This window comes from Tupaia chinensis, unplaced genomic scaffold (assembly GCF_000334495.1).
Source record: "Tupaia chinensis unplaced genomic scaffold, TupChi_1.0 Scaffold000257_1, whole genome shotgun sequence".
Lineage (NCBI taxonomy): Eukaryota > Metazoa > Chordata > Mammalia > Scandentia > Tupaiidae > Tupaia > Tupaia belangeri.
In genome coordinates, this window is record NW_006159737.1 from 1,807,419 (window position 1) to 1,826,172 (window position 18,754).

Genomic DNA, 18,754 nt, shown 5'->3' on the forward strand with positions numbered 1-18,754 from the left:
GATACTATAATGGATCTTACAGGATGATAATATATTTATAGGTCATCGGAAACATCATGATGAATTTTTACATAGAAAAACATGGGAAAATGTCATGACTTTTCCAATCACCCAATATATTATCTACCACTGTAATTATAACCACTATAATTGTAACCAGAATTCCTGTTTTTTTTTTTTCCTGTTGCACTTAATACCTATATTGAAGTGCTTAACTGCTTTATAAGTCAGCCTTAATTAATAGTATTATTTAATTGCTTAAATGTTCACTTTGCTGCAAAACAATACTGGGAAAATATGAGAAGGAAGTCACAGATTGCCTGAATGGAAATGTAGCTCTGGTACTTACCTGTGTGTTATTGGGCAAGTTATTTATCCTGTTTAGCACTAGGATTCTCATGTGTAGAATGAGACTATAATAGTAATACAGATTAAATGAGGTTATATTTAAAAGCACATAGCACAGTTTTGGATACATTTTTAAGCATCAGTTAATATTAGTTTTTAATAATTATTGTTATAGTTATTGTGTTAGTTGCTATTTATAAGAAATTACTTCAAAAAGTAGTGGCTTAAAATAATAGTAAATGCTGCTGGTGTGGTGGTTGGGCCTGCTAGGTCCCACATGGCCAACTGCGAGATTCAAGTCCTGAACCCAGCAACCTGACTAAATACACCAGACATCTGTGCCAAAATCTCAAGAGGAGAATATAGGAGAAGAGATTGTGGCATGGCCATCCCCCCTAGGGGTGCCTTCTCAGTTTTCTTCTCTTTCTCTGGTGAGTGCATGTACCCTATAGAGTTTTTGTCATCGTCGTTTTTAAGTTTTGAAAAAATGATAGATGCTTATCTCCTTGTTCCTGTAGGTTAGGAATTCAGGGGCTGTGTTTTTCTCCTTCAGTCTCTCATGAGGTGACAGTCAGTATGTCAGCATGGTCTGTGGTCATCTGAATATTTTTTGAACCTAAATGGCTATCACTTTTATGTTTTGCAGACTATGTCTTCTGCAGTGGTACAGTTGTATGCAGCAGATCGGAACTGTATGTGGTCAAAGAAGTGCAGTGGGGTTGCATGTCTTGTTAAGGACAATCCTCAGAGATCTTATTTTTTAAGGATATTTGACATTAAGGTGAGTTTTGATTTGCCATTACTTTTAACTGTGGGTGGTTAGGATATTTGTTTCAGATATAATTTAGTTTAGATTTATTTGTTTATCCTATAGGTAACATTTAAATTATACTTAAACTAATATTAGAAGGTTGAAGCTTGGTTTTAGAAACTGTAAAGCATGGACATTATGACCAAATAGAAGCATAGCACAAGCCAGAACATGGATAATTCTCTGTTTCATCTTTCTTCTGCCACCACACATTGAAGATATTTTTTTTTTTTTTAATTATGTCTTTGGGTCTTGGACTTTCCACATTCCCTCTTTTTCTAATAATATTCTTTGTTTTTCTAATAATATTCTTTTATTCCATCTTCTCCATTATAGACTGGTATGCCTAGTCCTTTAGGGATCAAAGCTGCTACTGTGTACTGTTATTATTTCAGCTAAGGTTAAAGTATTACGCATTACCTATAAAAATGTATTTGTCATCCATTTTTCTCCAAGACAGCTGATAGGTGCAGCATGCTGCTGTTAGAAACTGGCTTATTGGGGCCAGCAGTTGGTATAATGGCTATGTCACTGGACTCCCATGTAGTCGACCATGGTTCGAGTCCCGAACCCAGTGTCTTAAACTCACGCCAGGCACGTGTGCATGTGTGCCCAAGATCCCAAGAGGAGAATGGAGGAGAAGGGATTGCAGGGGGGTGATTTCTCACTTTCTGTCTCTCTATCTCTCTCTGTCTTTCTGGAGAGTGCATGCACCCTATAGCAACCTCTCAAAAAAAAGAAAGAAACAAACAAACTGGATTATCAAGGCAGTGACTCTGGGTAGTGGGAAACATGTGCATAGTTTGAAAGAAGCTCCTAAGAACTTTGATAATTTCTCATCAGCAGCAAAAAGAACTATTTCAAAATGGAATACACGTACAGCTCCATTAGGAGGAGGGGAATTTCATTACAGTGGTCATAATGTTCAGTGTATTTTACATTTTTGAAATTGTGGTCTAGGCAAAACCTTGATTGCAGAACAGAGCAGAGATTATGTTTCCCTAATCACTTATTTGCAATTATAAGTAGCCATTGCTGAACACTCACAATTAGCCACCTTTGGTGTTAAATACATTTCTTACACCATGGCAGTAGTCATCCATAATGCATTGGAATCATCAGTTTCTTTCTGCAGCATGATTGATAATAGTTTTACCAGTATTTAATTAGGAAACTGCTCTGTAAATTTAAGAATTTGAACGTTATTAATGAATAGTACAAAGAAGGTATATTTGACCCTCTCACATATATAAGAATAAGGAAAGAACATGGAGTATTCCTATCATTTTTGGAAGTACACAGTCTGAATGTTGCTAATGGAACTGTGTGTTTGTAATCAGTGCATGTACTACTTCTATGTAACATTGACAAGTTAGCAATTATTCTAGTTATATATTTGGCCAAGTAACTATATTTGGAAGTGTTTTGCTAATGAGACTATGTCTTAGCATACTGAATTAAACTCACTTGTTAATGTAGGTTTTAAGGAGGATATGTTATCCAGCATTTGTTTTGGGCCACCAGATGATGTGGAGATTAAGACGACTGGGTCCCACATGGCTAACTGCACATTTCTAGTTCCAAACCCATTGGCTTGAAAAGACATTGGACACATGTGTGTGCCTTCCCAAAATCCCAGGAGGAAAATGGAGAAGAGATTGCAGCATGGTTATCGCTCTATGGGGGTGCTTTCTCCCTTTCCGTCTCACTGTGTCTCTGTGTCTCCAGCAAGCACTTCTGCCCTATAGCAAAAGTATAAGAAAAGAAAAAGAGAGAAAGAAAAAAATCACTGATTAAATTATGTGGTATTACCTACATTTTACATATGTTGGATCATCAGAAAAGTTATGATGTATTATTCTGTTTTTCTATGCAAAAATGCATCGTGACTTTTCTAACCACCCAATGTATGACATACATATATAAAAGTTATGTTACTATAAATAATCCCCTGATATTAGTACTTGTTTCATTCCTAAAGATTATTTTTTTGGTAGTTGTAATTTAACTTTTACTTTTTTTTAGGATGGGAAACTATTGTGGGAACAAGAACTATACAATAACTTTGTATATAATAGTCCTAGAGGATATTTTCATACCTTTGCTGGAGATGTAAGTTGCGTTTTCCTTTATTGTCATGTTTAATTTTTTTTTCCCCTGGGGATGGAGTACTTAGTATATTAGCTGAGTATTTACTATGATAGGTAACTTTCCTTAAGAGTAGTCTTTTACTTTACCTTTTTTATGCCTTCTGTCTTCTTAAGTTACTCAGATATAATTTTTCTGCTTATAAAGTTAACCTTTCCTTTTTAAGACGTATGCCTCAGTTGGCCATCATTTTTTTATATAAAGCTAAATTTGTGCATTTTGTTGTTTGCCTTTTTCGATGAAAATATTTCAGACTTGTCAAGTTGCTCTTAATTTTGCCAATGAAGAAGAAGCGAAAAAATTCCGAAAAGCAGTTACAGACCTATTGGGCCGGCGACAAAGAAAATCTGGTAACCTTTTTTCTTTCCTCCTCTTAATTATTTAAAAGGAGTCAGCAGACTCTGGCTTATGGGACAAATGTGGTCCATTGCTTGTTTCTATACAAAAATGCTGATTGAAATCCAGCTATATTCATTAGTTATGGTCTATGGCCACATTTGTCACTAAACAGTTGAACAGTTACAACAGAGACTAAATGACTATAAAGGCTAAATAATTGTTATCTAGTACTCCACCAGAAAAAAAAAAGGGCAAAAACCTCCTTATAGAAATAATACTTTTATTGAGAACTAATTTTTTCAGATTTCTTGTAAGATATTTTCCAGTAACGCTTTTTTTTCTTGATAAAGTCCCATGTGTACTGCTTCTTAAATTCATATCTTTTTAACATTTAATTCTACTTGTTGCTGTTATTATTACTATTATTTTAAATTTTACCAGAAACAGAAGGGAGAAAGCAAGCTGCCAGGTCCAGGCTTCGAACCATGGTCAGCCACATGAGAATCCAGTGTCCCCAAGCACCACGCCACCCACCAGTCCCAATTTACATTTTTAATGACATTGTAACTTAAATTTTTAAAAGTATTTTATACTTTGTAAACAAAGACTTTAGCAAACTTAGAAACAAATATACAGAGTTGTAAATAAGATCTTTAAACATTGTCATGTCTCTGTTTTCCCCATAGAGCTGTACACTGTGAGACCATAAGCATAAAGCAACTTTAATACTCATAGATCTTTAAATTAATTAGTATATTAAGTTGTTGGGAAAGCCATGGCATATTGTTCTATGTTTTCTATCCAAAACTGCTTCATGACTTGTCCCACAATCCAACAGAAATGTTGCTTGACAGCAGTGTTCCAGGCTTTTCTCTAGTAAAGAGGAGAGGTGTGAATCTCTTCAAAATCATCGCCCTAAATAATTAGTTTTAGGAAAGATGACTACAGGAGTTGGGGTTGGCAAATTTGTATAGTCTTCCTTTACTTGCAGGAGTATGTGTACTCCAAGGTGAAGATCATGGTATTCAAAGATGTGCTTTACCAATAAGAATGAATAAGGTTAGGGAAAAAAGACATTGTATTGGAAAACAGTCATGTAAAAAGCATATATTTCATTTTATACATTTTCATTGTTATTTTAGTGGGTTTCTAAGAGGGAGGGAAAAAAGTGAAAATAAAATAAGTTGTTTCTTCATTATTTCCATCTTTTTTTTTTTTTTTTTGTATAATGTATGAATGGGAAAATTGTTAGGAGCCTATTATTTTTTGTTACTTTTCAGGGCCAAGAGAATTTACCATTTGATTTCCTGTCAGGAAGGTACTCAATGTAACAGTATTGAAACCTAAACTTTAGGGAATAATTATCGTTCAGTATTTATTTCAATGGTGTGCTATGGTTATAGGCCAGGAGCTCTCTCGGGATCATTTCAATCAAAACAAATGACATTTTCAATATAAAAAAGAGTAAAAAATACTTCTTAAAATATAGAGTAAGTAGTGACCAATTTAATGCTAGGGACAAGAAATATCAATAATACCATTGAATGTTACCTTACAGGATTTAAACAGAAAGAGTGACCACAGTAACACTGCATATTCAACAGAAGAGAGTTTGAACGTAAGACTAAACTGGCAAAATAGAATTTTATGACTTTTGAGTAAAACATTACTGATTTTTTTTTAACTATGCTTTATTTTCCCAATTTAAGCATTTTACTTTCTTCTGAGTTGTTGAGTTCAGCAATTTGTTAAAATATTTTTGTTTGTTTCTTTAAGTGCAAACATAAACTTTTCTTTCTTCCTGACCCTCTGGAATTGGAAAATATTGGGGAGTATTCTTATTTTGTGACAGAAGGATTATTTGTATAAGTTCATTAATGCTTGTTGCATTGAATCAGAAATTGGAAATACTCATTATTGTTCAGGGCTTTGACTGGAAGGTCATATCTGAAGATTAATCAGAAAACTATGGAACTAAGCTGGATCTCAAGTAAGCTCTTAGAAAGATGACCTAGCACCACAAATAGTTCTGCCTGGCAGAGATGATTAGAGAAGCTATATGAAAGAATTTATAATATAAAATAACCTGGGCTTTTCCAGCCTAGCATTGTAATCAGTAGAGATTGCAAAAGAGCAACCACACCAGAGGATTATCTTGAAGAAGACTTTGAAGGAAGAAAAAGAGAATGATCTTTGCTAGCAAATGGTATATCAGAGAATACTTGGTAGGCAGGGCTGAACCGAGAAAGTTTATATGTGACTTTGTGTGTTGGGCATTTGCTTTTCAATAATTTGAGTAGTTGACATGTAAATATTTTTTCAAAAATATTTAAAACCTTGTTGTCTCTGTGGTTATAGAGTCACAAACAAAATTATAAGAAATATTTTGAACATAATCTTTAAAATTCAGCATTTTGAAATTTTGAAGGTTGTTTATTAACTCAAGAACTATGGAATATGAGCAATAATTTTTTGATATGTAAAGTAAATGCTTGTGGGAAAATGTAAAAAGAAATAAAAGAAAAAATACAGAATAAGTGATTTTGAAATTGGTAGCTAAGTTAAAGGTGTCTTTTACTTGGCATAGGAAGTCTGTTTTATAAATAAATGGTTTCTGAACTTTTAGTTAAAATATTTCAGGAGAAGAAAAATCCTGATGTTAGGCAGGCAGTTGAGTCCTTTTTGGGTCCCCATGTATGCTGAGTCAGATTCCATCTTTCTCTCTCTTTTACTTAGACATGTGGGGTCCAACTTGTGGAGCAACAAAGAATTAGTCTATTTTCTTTTCCTTAATAGGGGAAGTCATGTGTCCTGTCCTTCTTATACTTTCTCATTTTGAGTCTAACCCATCCCAGTGTCTTGAAATAGTCTTGTGATAAAGTTTATAGACTCATCATCCTTAGTACTGTGTTCAAAATCTATAGATTATGATGTCTTTTTTTTTTTTTCAATAGCCAGGATTTCATGATATTGAGATCCTCCAAATTTAGCCTCTTGGTACCTGGGACCATAGACACACATTGCTAATACCTGGCTTTTAGGATGGGTTAGGAATCCAATTTGGACTTCCCATGTGGCCTCATCCTACTCAGTAGCAGCATCATCCAGTGCGTGATACCAGAGCTAGATGAAATTTTCTTGTCTTTCAAAATATGTTGTTTACTGGGGCCAGCAGAAGGTGTAGCAGTTACGTCACTAGATTTCCACATGGCTGACTGCGGTTCGAGTCCAAGGCCTGGTAGCTTCAAACTGACTCTGGGTGCACGTGTGTGTGTGTGTGTGTGTGTGTTCGTGCACATGTGCGCACGCCCAGGATCCCTGGAGAAGAACAGAGGAGAAGGATTGCTGCATGGCCATCTTCCCTTGGGAGGTGATTGCTCACTTTCTGTTTCTCCATCCTATAGCAAAGATCTATGACCTCCCCCCCCAAATGTTCACAGTTGAACATGGTACTTTAAACAGAGTCTGATTATGATACTATTGGGTCATTGGAAAAGTCATGACACTTATTTCATACAAAAACTTGAAAAAATTTATCATGACTTTTCAAACAACCCAGTAAAATATCCCTTGATTTGATTAAACACTGTTTTACTAATCTTTCTAGCAAATGTCTTATACCATTAGCTTCCGTTCTGTTTTGTTTAACCAAACCTTTTCCCTTTTACCTGTGTGGCTCTGAAGCTAGGATGGTGTCATAAATCTAAGTAATTGCTTCTTAGGACTTAGACTCTAAACTTTTGCATTTAACTCAGTGTATTTCCATATTTGTATTATCCACCAATTTAAGTAGTATTTCTCTTTTGGGCATAGAGATAACATCACCTTGGAAATTGGAGCGTGCCATTCATTGGCCTAGCTAGGACTTGCTTAGTTCAAATATTTCAGAAAGTTGCTTTATCAGATCAACAGATGAAATAGTACATTTATATGTTCCATTGATAGGATTTTTAACTTGTCCAACAGTTAAATCTTTTTTTTTTTTTTTTCCTTTAGAGAGGTTTTTGCTATAGGGCACTTGCCTTCACCAGAGAGATGAGAGACACAAAGCAAGAAATCACCCCCAGGGGGAACAAGGCAAAAAATCCCCCCCGGGGGGTTGGCCATACCGCATTCCCTTCTCCTCCATTCTCCCTTCAGGATTTTGGGCATGCATGCACATGCGTCCAGTGTGACTTTTTTTTTTTTAAGAGGTTTTTGCTGTAGGGCATGTACACTCACCAGAAAGAGGGAGACAGAGAGACATAAAGTGAGAAATCACCCCCCGGGGGGATGGCCACGCTGCAATCCCTTCTCCTCCATTCTCTTCTCAGGATCTTGGGCACGCATGCACATGCTCCCAGCGTGAGTTTAAGCCACCGGGTCCAGGATTCGAACCGCGGTCTACTACATGGAAGTCCAGTGACATAGCCATTACACTAACTGCTGGTCCCTCCAGTGTGACTTTTAAGCCTTTGAATCTGGTACTTGAACTGTGGTTGACTACATAGGAGTCCAGCAACATAACCATTATGCCATCTGCTGGTCCCCAACAGTTTTGGTTTGTGGTTATTTATAAATCATTATATTATATCAGTTATTTATGGATATTTCTCTTAAAATTTCAGAAAATTATATTAGAAAATCTTTGAAAGTTACCTTTGTTTAAAATTCTTGAACCACTTTTGAACTTTTTAAAAATTGAAATAGTGTCTGGTTTGCAAGAGTTTAAATTCAAAGACTTGATAGAAATTCTCCTGGTTTTGCTCCTACCTGATTGGTTGTATAGTGTTTCAGTGTTTTTCTGGTGTATCCCAGTGTCCAGAATTCTCTGGGTATTCTCACTCCCTTTCTGCTCTCATCCAGTCTCATAACGGCCCTGAAAATTTTATCTTCAGAACTGACTTCTCTGTCTTTTAGATTCTGTACTCAATTTGGGTGTCAGAGGAGCCTTCAGACTAATCATTCTGAACAGAAAACTTGATCTGTGTCCCTATCCTCAGCCCCACTGAAATCTGTTCTACTCTGTACTAGTATCCCCTTAGTAAAAGGTTTTCCCTCCACTTCATCACTCAGACTCAGTGTGGTTCCTCATGAATCTTACCATGGAGTTCCATGGAGTCTGGCCTCAAAAACATGTCCTGGAGCTGACTGTTTCTTACTATATCTCCTGCTGCTATCCTAATGCAAACTAGCATCGTCTGTCATCTGGACTACCGCCTCACTCCCTGACCAGTCTTTCTGCTTCTCCTCTACCCTTTGCTATCTCTTTTCTACACAATAGTCTTGAGTAAACTCTTTGCCCTGTTCAAAACCTTGTATGAGCTACCTGTTATATATGGAGCAAGACCAGTAGCCCTTACCCATGACTGTGGGACCTTATGCAACCCAGTCCCTGATTCACCTTCTGATTTTACCTCTTTCCTCCATTCCTTTTGCTTTCTCCAGTCCCATCTTCATGATGTTCCTTTGTGTCATGTTCTAACATTAAGACCTTTGAATATATCATTTCCTTTGTTACTTTATTTAAATGAAAATTCTTTAGAAAAGTCTTTCTCAGGACCAGCAGATGGCATAATGGTTACATGGCTGGATTCCCATGTACTTAACCATGGTTCAAGTCCTAGACTTGGCATCTTAAAACTCATGCCAGGTGCATGGGCACACGTGCCTAAAATCCCAAGAGGAGAATGGAGGAGAAGAGATTGTGGTACAGCCATCCCTCTTGGGGGGTGTGATTTCTCGCTTTCTGTCTCTCTGTCTCTCTAGCCAACGCACACACCCTACAGCAAAAATCTCTCTAAAAAAAAGAAAAGCCTTTCTCAGTCACCTTTACATCAATTTGTGAATGAAACAGAGTTTAAGTGAATTAACTTTTTAGTATTGATGGGTTACATATTTCTAACAATATTCTTCTAATTTATTTTCTAACAGAGAGAAGACGAGACCTTTCAAATGGTAAGTTGCTTGATAATTATTTATCAACCAAACAATTTTGTTACTGTTTAATCCTTATAGAAACATGTACCCTACATTAATATATACTATTTAATATCTATGATCAAATATTACAGATGACTGTGTCTTATTTAAATTAATGAATGACATGTGGGACAGCAAAAATACTAATCTTTGTTTTCTAGTATAAAGGAAGAATACAGAGGGTGAAGATCAGTAGTACTTGTATCTTAATTCTGTGTTTTGAAGGGGCATCTAATTTTTATGAATAAGTAGAACTTGAAAATTCTTCATGGAGGGGTGGAATCTCACACTTTTACTACCACTACTAAGAAAGTCAGCCATAATTAAATGTAGTTCCTTTTTTTGAGATTGCTATTGGTTTTACATCTTTAGTTTTATAGTTTTAAACCTTTTCTCTAGTGATCCCATATTTTTTCACTAAATGAAGATATAATATGGTAATAATGTATATAATACATTCATAATACATATTGCATAAAAATTATAAATAGAAGTCTCAATATTTTTTCCCACTTCGCTGTGGATTCTCTCCCCATATGTGGAGACAGACCACTGTGTTGAAAGAATACCATCACTTTACTGCTTTGTGTGCACTTCCACTGGGTGGCAGTAGGCACCATAGCTGTGTCTGGCAGTATCCACGCAGGTGCTTGGTCTCAGATCCTCATTTAAGATGATCAATTTAGCGGACTTTTTTGAGTTGCAACTATTAAAAACACTATGTAAAAATTACATATAATCCTAAAATGCAATTTGGTATCTTCGTCAGTAGCTCTCCCTTCCTTTGTTGGTCAGTCTCCCAGTTTAGTGTATATGTTTTCCAATGAGCTGTTCCCTATTTCATGGTTGCTTGACAACAGAGGGCTATGGGTCACTTGTTTCTCAACTAGCTTACCTTGGTCAGAGTTCTGTGCTTTTTATGTAATCGAAAAGGAACTTTTGTTCTTTTATATTTAAAATTATCTAGAAATGTCTGTTCACAAGAGTATTTTTAAAAACCTTTTCTTGTGGCAGTTGGCCATAATTAGGAGGAGGTAATAATGTCATTTGACTGTTTTTTGAAAAGAAAAGAAAATAGCTTCTTGTATTTTATATTTGCTTAGTAGGTGGCCTTAGAATGAGTGTAATTTCATAAATGGAATAATTAAATTAAACTTTACTAGAAATGACTAGAGTATCTATTACCAAAGCATCTATGAACTTTATCAAAAAATAACTCTGCTTTATAAATTTTTTTTTTAGTGTTGTCACTTTTGAAATAGATATTTAATTAGGCTCTAGAATACTGTTTTAAATGTATTTCTTAATATTTTCAAACTCTTAAGTAAATAATTATTGTCAGCCAAAATAATCAGGTACCTAATCTCTTAAAATATATAGAAAATATTTTTTCTGAAAGTTGCTAGTAAATATTTATTGAATGATGAATTGTTTGACTGTGGTCTCAGAGCACTGATAAGTTGGTGCAGAAATAATGTATGATGTAATTTGTAAAGTTAGCATTGTCAGTAACCTTATAGTTGGAGTTGTATAAAAGGTAGAGTAGTTCCTAGAAAAGGTACAGGACTCGGAACCAAGATACCATAGTTCATCTTTGCCTCTGTCCCTAGTTGCGTGCCTTACACAGGGCATCTGACTCTTCTTGTCCTCAGTTTTCATATACAAAATGTTTAATTTTTAAAAGAAACCTTGATTTTTCGCCTAAAATTAATTTTCTGTAGAACTCTGTAATCTGGATTTTTCTATATAGACTTCTGTAGACTTACAGAATGTTTTAACCAGTACTGATGAAATATATCTATAATGACTCTAAGGAATTATAAACTACTTTGCAGATATGTAATATATTCATGCCTAATTTGAGGGTAGAGGGAGTAGGGCAATCACAGTCTGACTGCCATATGAATTAAACATTGTTATTCATCATACACATCACTGATAATTTCGTTCCCATCCTCTTAATTCATGAACCTTCTTCAGAGACAGCAGGGTTACCTTCTCTAATGTATTATAAGTTAGGTTTACAAGAACCTTATTTCCCAGAAAAGAATTCTTTTACTAGTTTAGATTATTTAAACCATTAAACTTAATTTTATCAACTCTATTACCATTTAGGTCTTCTATAGTATAATAGATCGCTTTTATATAAACTAAAGCAGCATAAAAGTGTGTTTGTTCTGTTCCTAGGTTGTCAGGAAAGTCATGACATATTTTCCCATGTTTTTCTATGCAAAAATGCGTCATGACGTTCCCAACAGCCCAGTAATTATTGTTGGGCCAGCCAGGTGGCATGATTGTTAAGGCGGCTGGATCCCACATGGCTAACTGCACAGTTAGACTCCTGGACCTGCTGGTTTGGAAAACAAGCACCTGTGCATGCTTGGGCAAGATCCTAAGAGAATACAGAAGAAGGACTTGTCATGATTGTCTTTCCTGGGGTTGCTTTCTCACTTTCTCTCTGTCTCTGGCAAGCACTTTGCCCTATGGCAAACTCTATAAAAAGAAAAAAAAGCTCATTGCTTTTTGGTTTTGTTTTTATCTTTAAATGGTGAGACTGATTGTTTCTTCCTGTTGGCCATTTGAATGCCATTTCAGGAAAGGTAGTGTGAATAAAGAGCGCCTATCTCTGATTTAATCTTTTATGTTAGTTCTTAAATTCTGCTAAATATAAGGATAAGAGAATATCCTTATATTTGAAACATCTTGTTGTGGACAGTGTTGCTGATAGTGATTGGTAAAGATATAATAAGAGAGAGGACAGAAAGGAAAGAATGAGATGTAAAAAACAGATCGTTGGATGTCTATGAAAGTATGAGTGTGACCCTACTTCATGCTCTAACCGCTGAATTCTGGGTATTCTTATTAAGTGTCTTATTTTGTGACACTGTAGTAAAGGCTGAAATCTGATATCTGAGCAAATTGAAAATTTACGTCTTTATGATTTTATTAGCCTCTCAAATTATTCTGGTTTTTTTGTTTGTTTGTTTGTTTTTTGCCATAGGCCACATGTGCTCAGAGAGTGAGATAGTGAGAGGGAAAGTGAGAAATCACACCCCCCGCAGGGGAGATGACCATGCTGCAATCCCTTCTCCTTAATTTTTCTGGGACTCTGGGCACACATACTCATGTACCTGGCATGATCTTCATGCCTCCAGGTCTAGGACTTGAACGGTGGTTGGCCGTGAGGGAGTCCAGCACTGTAGCCACTATGCCACCTGCTGGCCCCTGTATTGCTCTTACTCTTTTTTTTTCTTTCTTTTTTTTTTTTTTAATTTTTTGTGATAGGGCGTCCTTAACCTGCTGGAAACATATTGAGAGAGAGATATTATCATTAAATACCATTTTTTTTCTAAAAAATAATTATTTCTTGCTGATATCAGCAACTTATCATGGAATAGTTTATGAAATTATAAGTACAACTGTTAGATAATTCACATGTTCTATTTATATGTAAATAGACTTGAATACTTAGAGATAATGGCCAAATGACAATTGTTTTCCTACACAGTGGTGATGGCATTTTGTTCAACATTTTGAGAACTATCATTAATGTCATTAATGTAATCAAATTTATAAGAAATTTTTATTGAGTATGTTATATTTGGACTTTTTATGGTTTTTAGATAAAAATTTTTTTGCAAAGTATAAGACAAGTTTGTGCTACACTTAATGTCACCCCTGAAAATGTTACTGATATTATTTAATAGTGCCTGAGATAGTTTTTCTATTGATCTTTAAAGATCAGAAATTTTCCAATTTTTATGTTTTTGAGCTCTCTACTTCTGACAGTCAAGATGTGTGTGTACTGGTGGGAAAAATATTACTGAACTTAAATATGGCAGCTTTTTGAGTGCTAATATGTCGCTACAAGTGGAAAGTTCCACACCTGACTTTATGTGACAGATTACAGTCAAAGCACTGCAAAAGAATTTTAAATTTTATATTATGATTGTATATGTGTTAGCTTAAATTCTATTTTTCTCCATATTACTTTTTCTTTATTTTTAGGTCCTAATTTACCCATGGCTACAGTTGACATAAAAAATCCAGAAATCACAACAAATAGATTTTATAGTTCACAAGTCAACAACATCTCCCATACCAAAGAAAAGAAGAAAGGAAAAGCTAAAAAGAAGAGATTAACTAAGGCAGATATTGGGACACCAAGCAATTTTCAGTAAGATAGTTCTTTTGTTCTTATCTTTACTTTTGATTATTTGTTGCAGCTCTAAATTTTTAACCTGTTAGAAAATTTTGTTATCTTTTAGGAAAGATGCTTGTATTTACCACTTGCACACTTTTTCAGCTACACATTTTGTTGGAGGTTTTTGCTTTTTTTTTTTTAAGAATGAATGTTCTGTGAATCTTAGTATTGTTTTCTTTTCCACCCATCAGAAAAGAAAAGTTAGGTAAAGTTGTTTTTTCAACAAGTTATTGGACATAAAAAGGATTTCTCATTTTGTTCTCTGAGTGTCTGTTGTAGTCATTGCCTAGAGGCAGTTAAAACCTTTTGTATTTATGTGACATATTTCAAGCATCTTCACGTGCATTATTTATCTCATTATAAAATGCCTATTTTCTCATATATGTATATATACATACATATATGTATATAAGTGTGTGTGCGTATATGCATATGTGTATATATATACACACACACATATACATATATATGAAATGATTGCATTCTTATACTAATTTGATAGTTAAGGAAATAGATGCTCGAGAAATTGTACACAAATGTTAAGATTCAGTTTGCAGCAGAACCAGGGCTGGAATCCTAGTCTCATCTCCTCTAAGTCCTTGAACATAGGTTTTCCCAGAATACCTGTGTCTAAAAGAGCTAAGATTAGTTCAGACCAAAATGGGTGTGTAATATTTTATATATATTATGTTTTAATGTCCTTTAAATATTTTATTTTTCTATTTTTTCTACGTCAGGCATATTGGACACGTTGGTTGGGATCCAAATACAGGCTTTGATGTAAGTGTCTTTTCAAACATTGTACAGCATTATTCTTAATATGTGGTAATATTATGCCCTACCTTAAGATCTTTCGTTTTTATTATTTATTTTTGTGGAGTCCAATACTCATTTACCATAAATGTGCTTGTGTTAAGTACATATACCGTTGAGGTTTCAAAATCATAAATGTTCTATCATTCTTGCCTGTCTCTAAAAGACAGTTTTTGTACCCTTGGCCATACATACTAAAAAAGTAAAATTCTTGTGCTTTGAAAACTAAGAGAAGAAAATTATTTCTATTAAAGATAATTTAAGGGGGACTATATGCCAAAATACTTGAAAGTAGTATAATCACATTTTAAATATCCAGTTGTGGAGTATTCTGGGTCTTTTCACTCCATAATTTTTTATGGCAGTTTCATCATTCATTATTTTATAGCACTTAAGAAAGGTAGATGGGATTGCTGGCAAAAATTAATCAAGGTTTGAAGAAATTATTTTGAAGAGAAATATTTGTGGTTAAGATGAAAAAATCATTTGAGTTATTTTTGTTATAATTATAATGTTAAGTCCACAAACACATCTTTAATACCTCTTGTGTGATGGGCTTGGGGCTTCAGGGAAATCCTTGTCTTTCAGTTTCAAATGTATATCTGTAATTATACCTAAATCTTATTTAGGACAGGTTTAATGGATGAACATTCTAGATGTTTGAATTGTGAATGTGATAGTGGAAATCTAATTGAAACGCCCTGTTTTGAAGGCAAGGAACCAAAAAGAGATAGAATAAAAATATAAAATATATTCTTTATTTTTATCTTTTTTTAACAAGGAAGTTTAATTACATATAAACAATATAACCATTAGGCTAAAGAGAAGAATAAAATTTTATTATCCTTTTTTAATTGGGATTTTTTTGTAGTTAGCAGTTATTTTATCTTTTATAGCTGAATAATTTGGATCCAGAATTGAAGAATCTTTTTGATATGTGTGGAATCTCAGAGGCACAACTTAAAGACAGAGAAACATCAAAAGTTATATATGACTTTATTGAAAAAACAGGAGGAGTGGAAGCTGTTAAAAATGAACTACGAAGACAAGGTAACTTTTATTTCTCTTTAGGCATTCTGATAGCTTTTTTCTTTTGAGTCTCTTGACATCAGTTTCATGGATGAGAACTATATAAGTTCATGTGAACCTGTCCTTGAGCAGAATGTATGCGTTTATGGACAGCTAGTTTGACCCAGTGTACTATGTCTCACATTATTTTGCTATCACTAAAAAACTTGACATGGTGTTATTTATTAGTATTATTTATATTTTGTTTATTTATTTAAAGGTTATTTTATTTAACTTTATTTATTTATTTTAATTTGACCAAGAGGGACAGAGCAAGAGAGACAGAGAGGGAAAGTCAAAGCAAGCTGCCAAGAAGCAAGCTGCTGGGTCTGGGACCAGAACCGTGGTCAGCCATGTGGGAATCCAGCACCCTTAACTACCATGCCATGCACTGGCCCCTATATTTTACTTTTTTGGAGAGATTTTTGTATAGGGTGCATACACTTGCTAGGGAGACAGAGACAGAAAGTGAGACATCACCCCTCAGGGGAGATGGTCACGCCACAATCCTTTCTCCATCCTCCTCTCAGGATTTTGTCCATGTATGCACATGTGCTCAGCATGAGTTTTAAGCAGCCAGGTCTAGGGCTCTAACCATGATCAACTACATAGGAATCCAGCAATGTAGCCACAATGCCTTCTGCTGGCTCCTGGTTTTTATTTATTATTAGGAAATATATTTATGAAAAGTCATACAAAATCTTCCAGCTATTCTTATTTTAGAATAAAAAATTATAGTTGCCTAAATATTTTACTTAATGATGCCTAAGAACCCACCATTAAAATTTTTACTATAATTCAGGTGTAGTTATTTATTCATTCATTCATATTGCCAGAGTGAACATGTATGAGAGCGAGCTCCACTGCCAGTGGGCTGTAGACATACTTCAATTATTATCCCTCCCCTTCAGGATCTGAGTATGAGCACACACACAATTCTTGATATGTTTATCTAACTGCCAGGGCTGAGACTGAACCACCATCAACCATGTGGGATCTGGATCCCTATGCACAGGGGTTAACTGCTGCTACCAGGTCAGACTTAGATGTGGTAATTTAAATATAATCATTCTATTATAATAATTTTTAATGTAGGGACCAGCAGATGATGTAATGGCTATGTTGCTGGACTCCCATGTAATCAACTGTGGTTTGCATCTCGGACCCAGGCTTAAACTCATGCCAGGTGTGTGTTCATGCATGCCCAAAATCCCGAGGGGAGAATGGAGGAGAAGGGATTGCGAGGGGGGGATGATTTCTCGATTTCTGTCTATCACTCTCTGTCTTTCTGGTGAGTGCATGCACCTATAAGCAAAAAACCTCTCCAAAAAAATAAGTGAATAAAATAATAATAAATAAATAATAATTAATGTAAACATTTTCCAAATATAAATCATTTAAATCTTTCTGTTAAATTGGAAATGCATACCTTTTCTCTTGAGTAAAGTACATATTTTCTTTTGGAACATGACAGAACAATTTACAGCCTTTTAAGACCTGATATTGCATTTAAATCACCTTGTTTTAGTTGTGTCTTAACAGTTACACAGTAAAATGTAGATAAAGTAAACTTTTCAATTTGCCAGTCCCACTTTTGTAACCTTATTCATTTAGGGACTCTTTTTCTTCCTAATTTTTGCATACTGTGTAATAGACAGTATTGAGAACAAATGTTCACCAGTTAAAATATCTCCTAAATATTTAGCTGTTGTTTATAATTAGATGTGTTTGACTTTCAGTGTCTTTTTTATTTTTATTTTTATTAGGTTTGCTGTAGAGTATGTGAGCTCAGTAAAGAGTGGCAGAAAGAGAGAAGTAAAGGGAAACAAGAAAGCATCCTCAAGGGTGGATGCCCATGCTGTAATTCCTTCTCCTCCACTCTTTCAGGATTTTGGGCATACACACACATATGCCTGGCATGTTTTTGGAGCACTAGGAGCCAGCACCTTAGCCATCATGCCACAGGGCTGGACCTCTTTGTCTTTTTCACTGCTGCTGTTCATTTCACTTTTGATCACTTCATCCTTTCATATAGTAGGTACACATTATGTGAGCACTGGTTTTAGGGTATTTATATTTAGATGTAAAGATATGGCTTCTGCCCTCAGAAGCCCTGCAATCTGGTGTCAAGACCAATATGTATACGAGTATAAGATCATAATTGCTGTTATGAGAACAGTGCTAGTCCCACTGAAACTAGCATGACACTGATTTATCTTATATCATGAACAAATTACATTTCCAAATTGTGTACGTTCTTAAAAAACACATCTTGTTGGCCCTGTAGCACAGCAGTTAAGTGCTGTGCAGAGGGATCTGGAACCCACATGGCTGACCGCAGTTGAAATCCTGGTCCTGGTGACTTGAAAAAGTTGCCAGGCACATGTGCTCATGCCTAGGATCTTGATGGAATGGAGAAATGAAGGAAAAAGGATTATAGTGTGACTGCCTGGTCTCTCTCTCACTCTCTCTCTCTCTCTCTCTCTCTCTCTTTCTCTGGTACACATGTCCCCTCTGGCCATAGGGAGGAAAAAACACAGTTAGGCACAGCATCATTATTTTTATATGCTCCTAGGCAGTCACTATTAGTGTGCAAAAGATGGAGAGTCCTGGGAACCCCAGTGTCTTCTTTGGCCCCCTTTTTTTTTTCACTGTTGTCACCCACCTGCACCTTATACTACTAAAGGGTACTCACGGTCTTTAGCATTCTACTTTATAAGTTTGCAAAGTGCTTTTGACATTATCTAGCTATTAATACTGCTGCTCTCTCATCTGAATATCTGTAAGAAAGAATTGACTATAACAGGAATTAAAGTAAGAGTTGATGTTGATAGAAAAAAATTTTGAAATCCACATAATGTTTTTCCTAAAACACATTTTTCACAAACTTTTTGAAGACTCCCTCATTTTTTACTTAACTTTGTTTTCTAAACTTTTTACTATTGCTTTTTATGTCACATGCTTTTAAAACATTAAATTAGGGACCAGCAGTTAGTGTAATGGCTATGTCGCTGAACTCCCATGTGGTTGACCGCAATTCGAGTCTGGGACACAGTGGCTTA

The 18,754-nt window shown here is 35.2% G+C and overlaps 1 protein-coding gene across 1 annotated transcript in view; it reads left to right on the forward strand.

The window, feature by feature from the left end:
* The first annotated feature begins 766 nt into the window (after nucleotides 1-766).
* WASL (WASP like actin nucleation promoting factor) overlaps nucleotides 767-18,754 on the forward strand; it is a 32,236-nt gene continuing 14,248 nt past the window's right edge. The window contains exons 1-8 of the mRNA XM_006149198.3: nucleotides 767-779; nucleotides 995-1,129; nucleotides 3,185-3,271; nucleotides 3,561-3,657; nucleotides 9,560-9,583; nucleotides 13,616-13,784; nucleotides 14,549-14,591; nucleotides 15,521-15,674. Of these exons, the coding sequence (XP_006149260.1) occupies nucleotides 998-1,129; nucleotides 3,185-3,271; nucleotides 3,561-3,657; nucleotides 9,560-9,583; nucleotides 13,616-13,784; nucleotides 14,549-14,591; nucleotides 15,521-15,674 (706 nt within the window). The 5' untranslated portion in view covers nucleotides 767-779; nucleotides 995-997. The remainder of the gene's footprint in view (nucleotides 780-994; nucleotides 1,130-3,184; nucleotides 3,272-3,560; nucleotides 3,658-9,559; nucleotides 9,584-13,615; nucleotides 13,785-14,548; nucleotides 14,592-15,520; nucleotides 15,675-18,754) is intronic.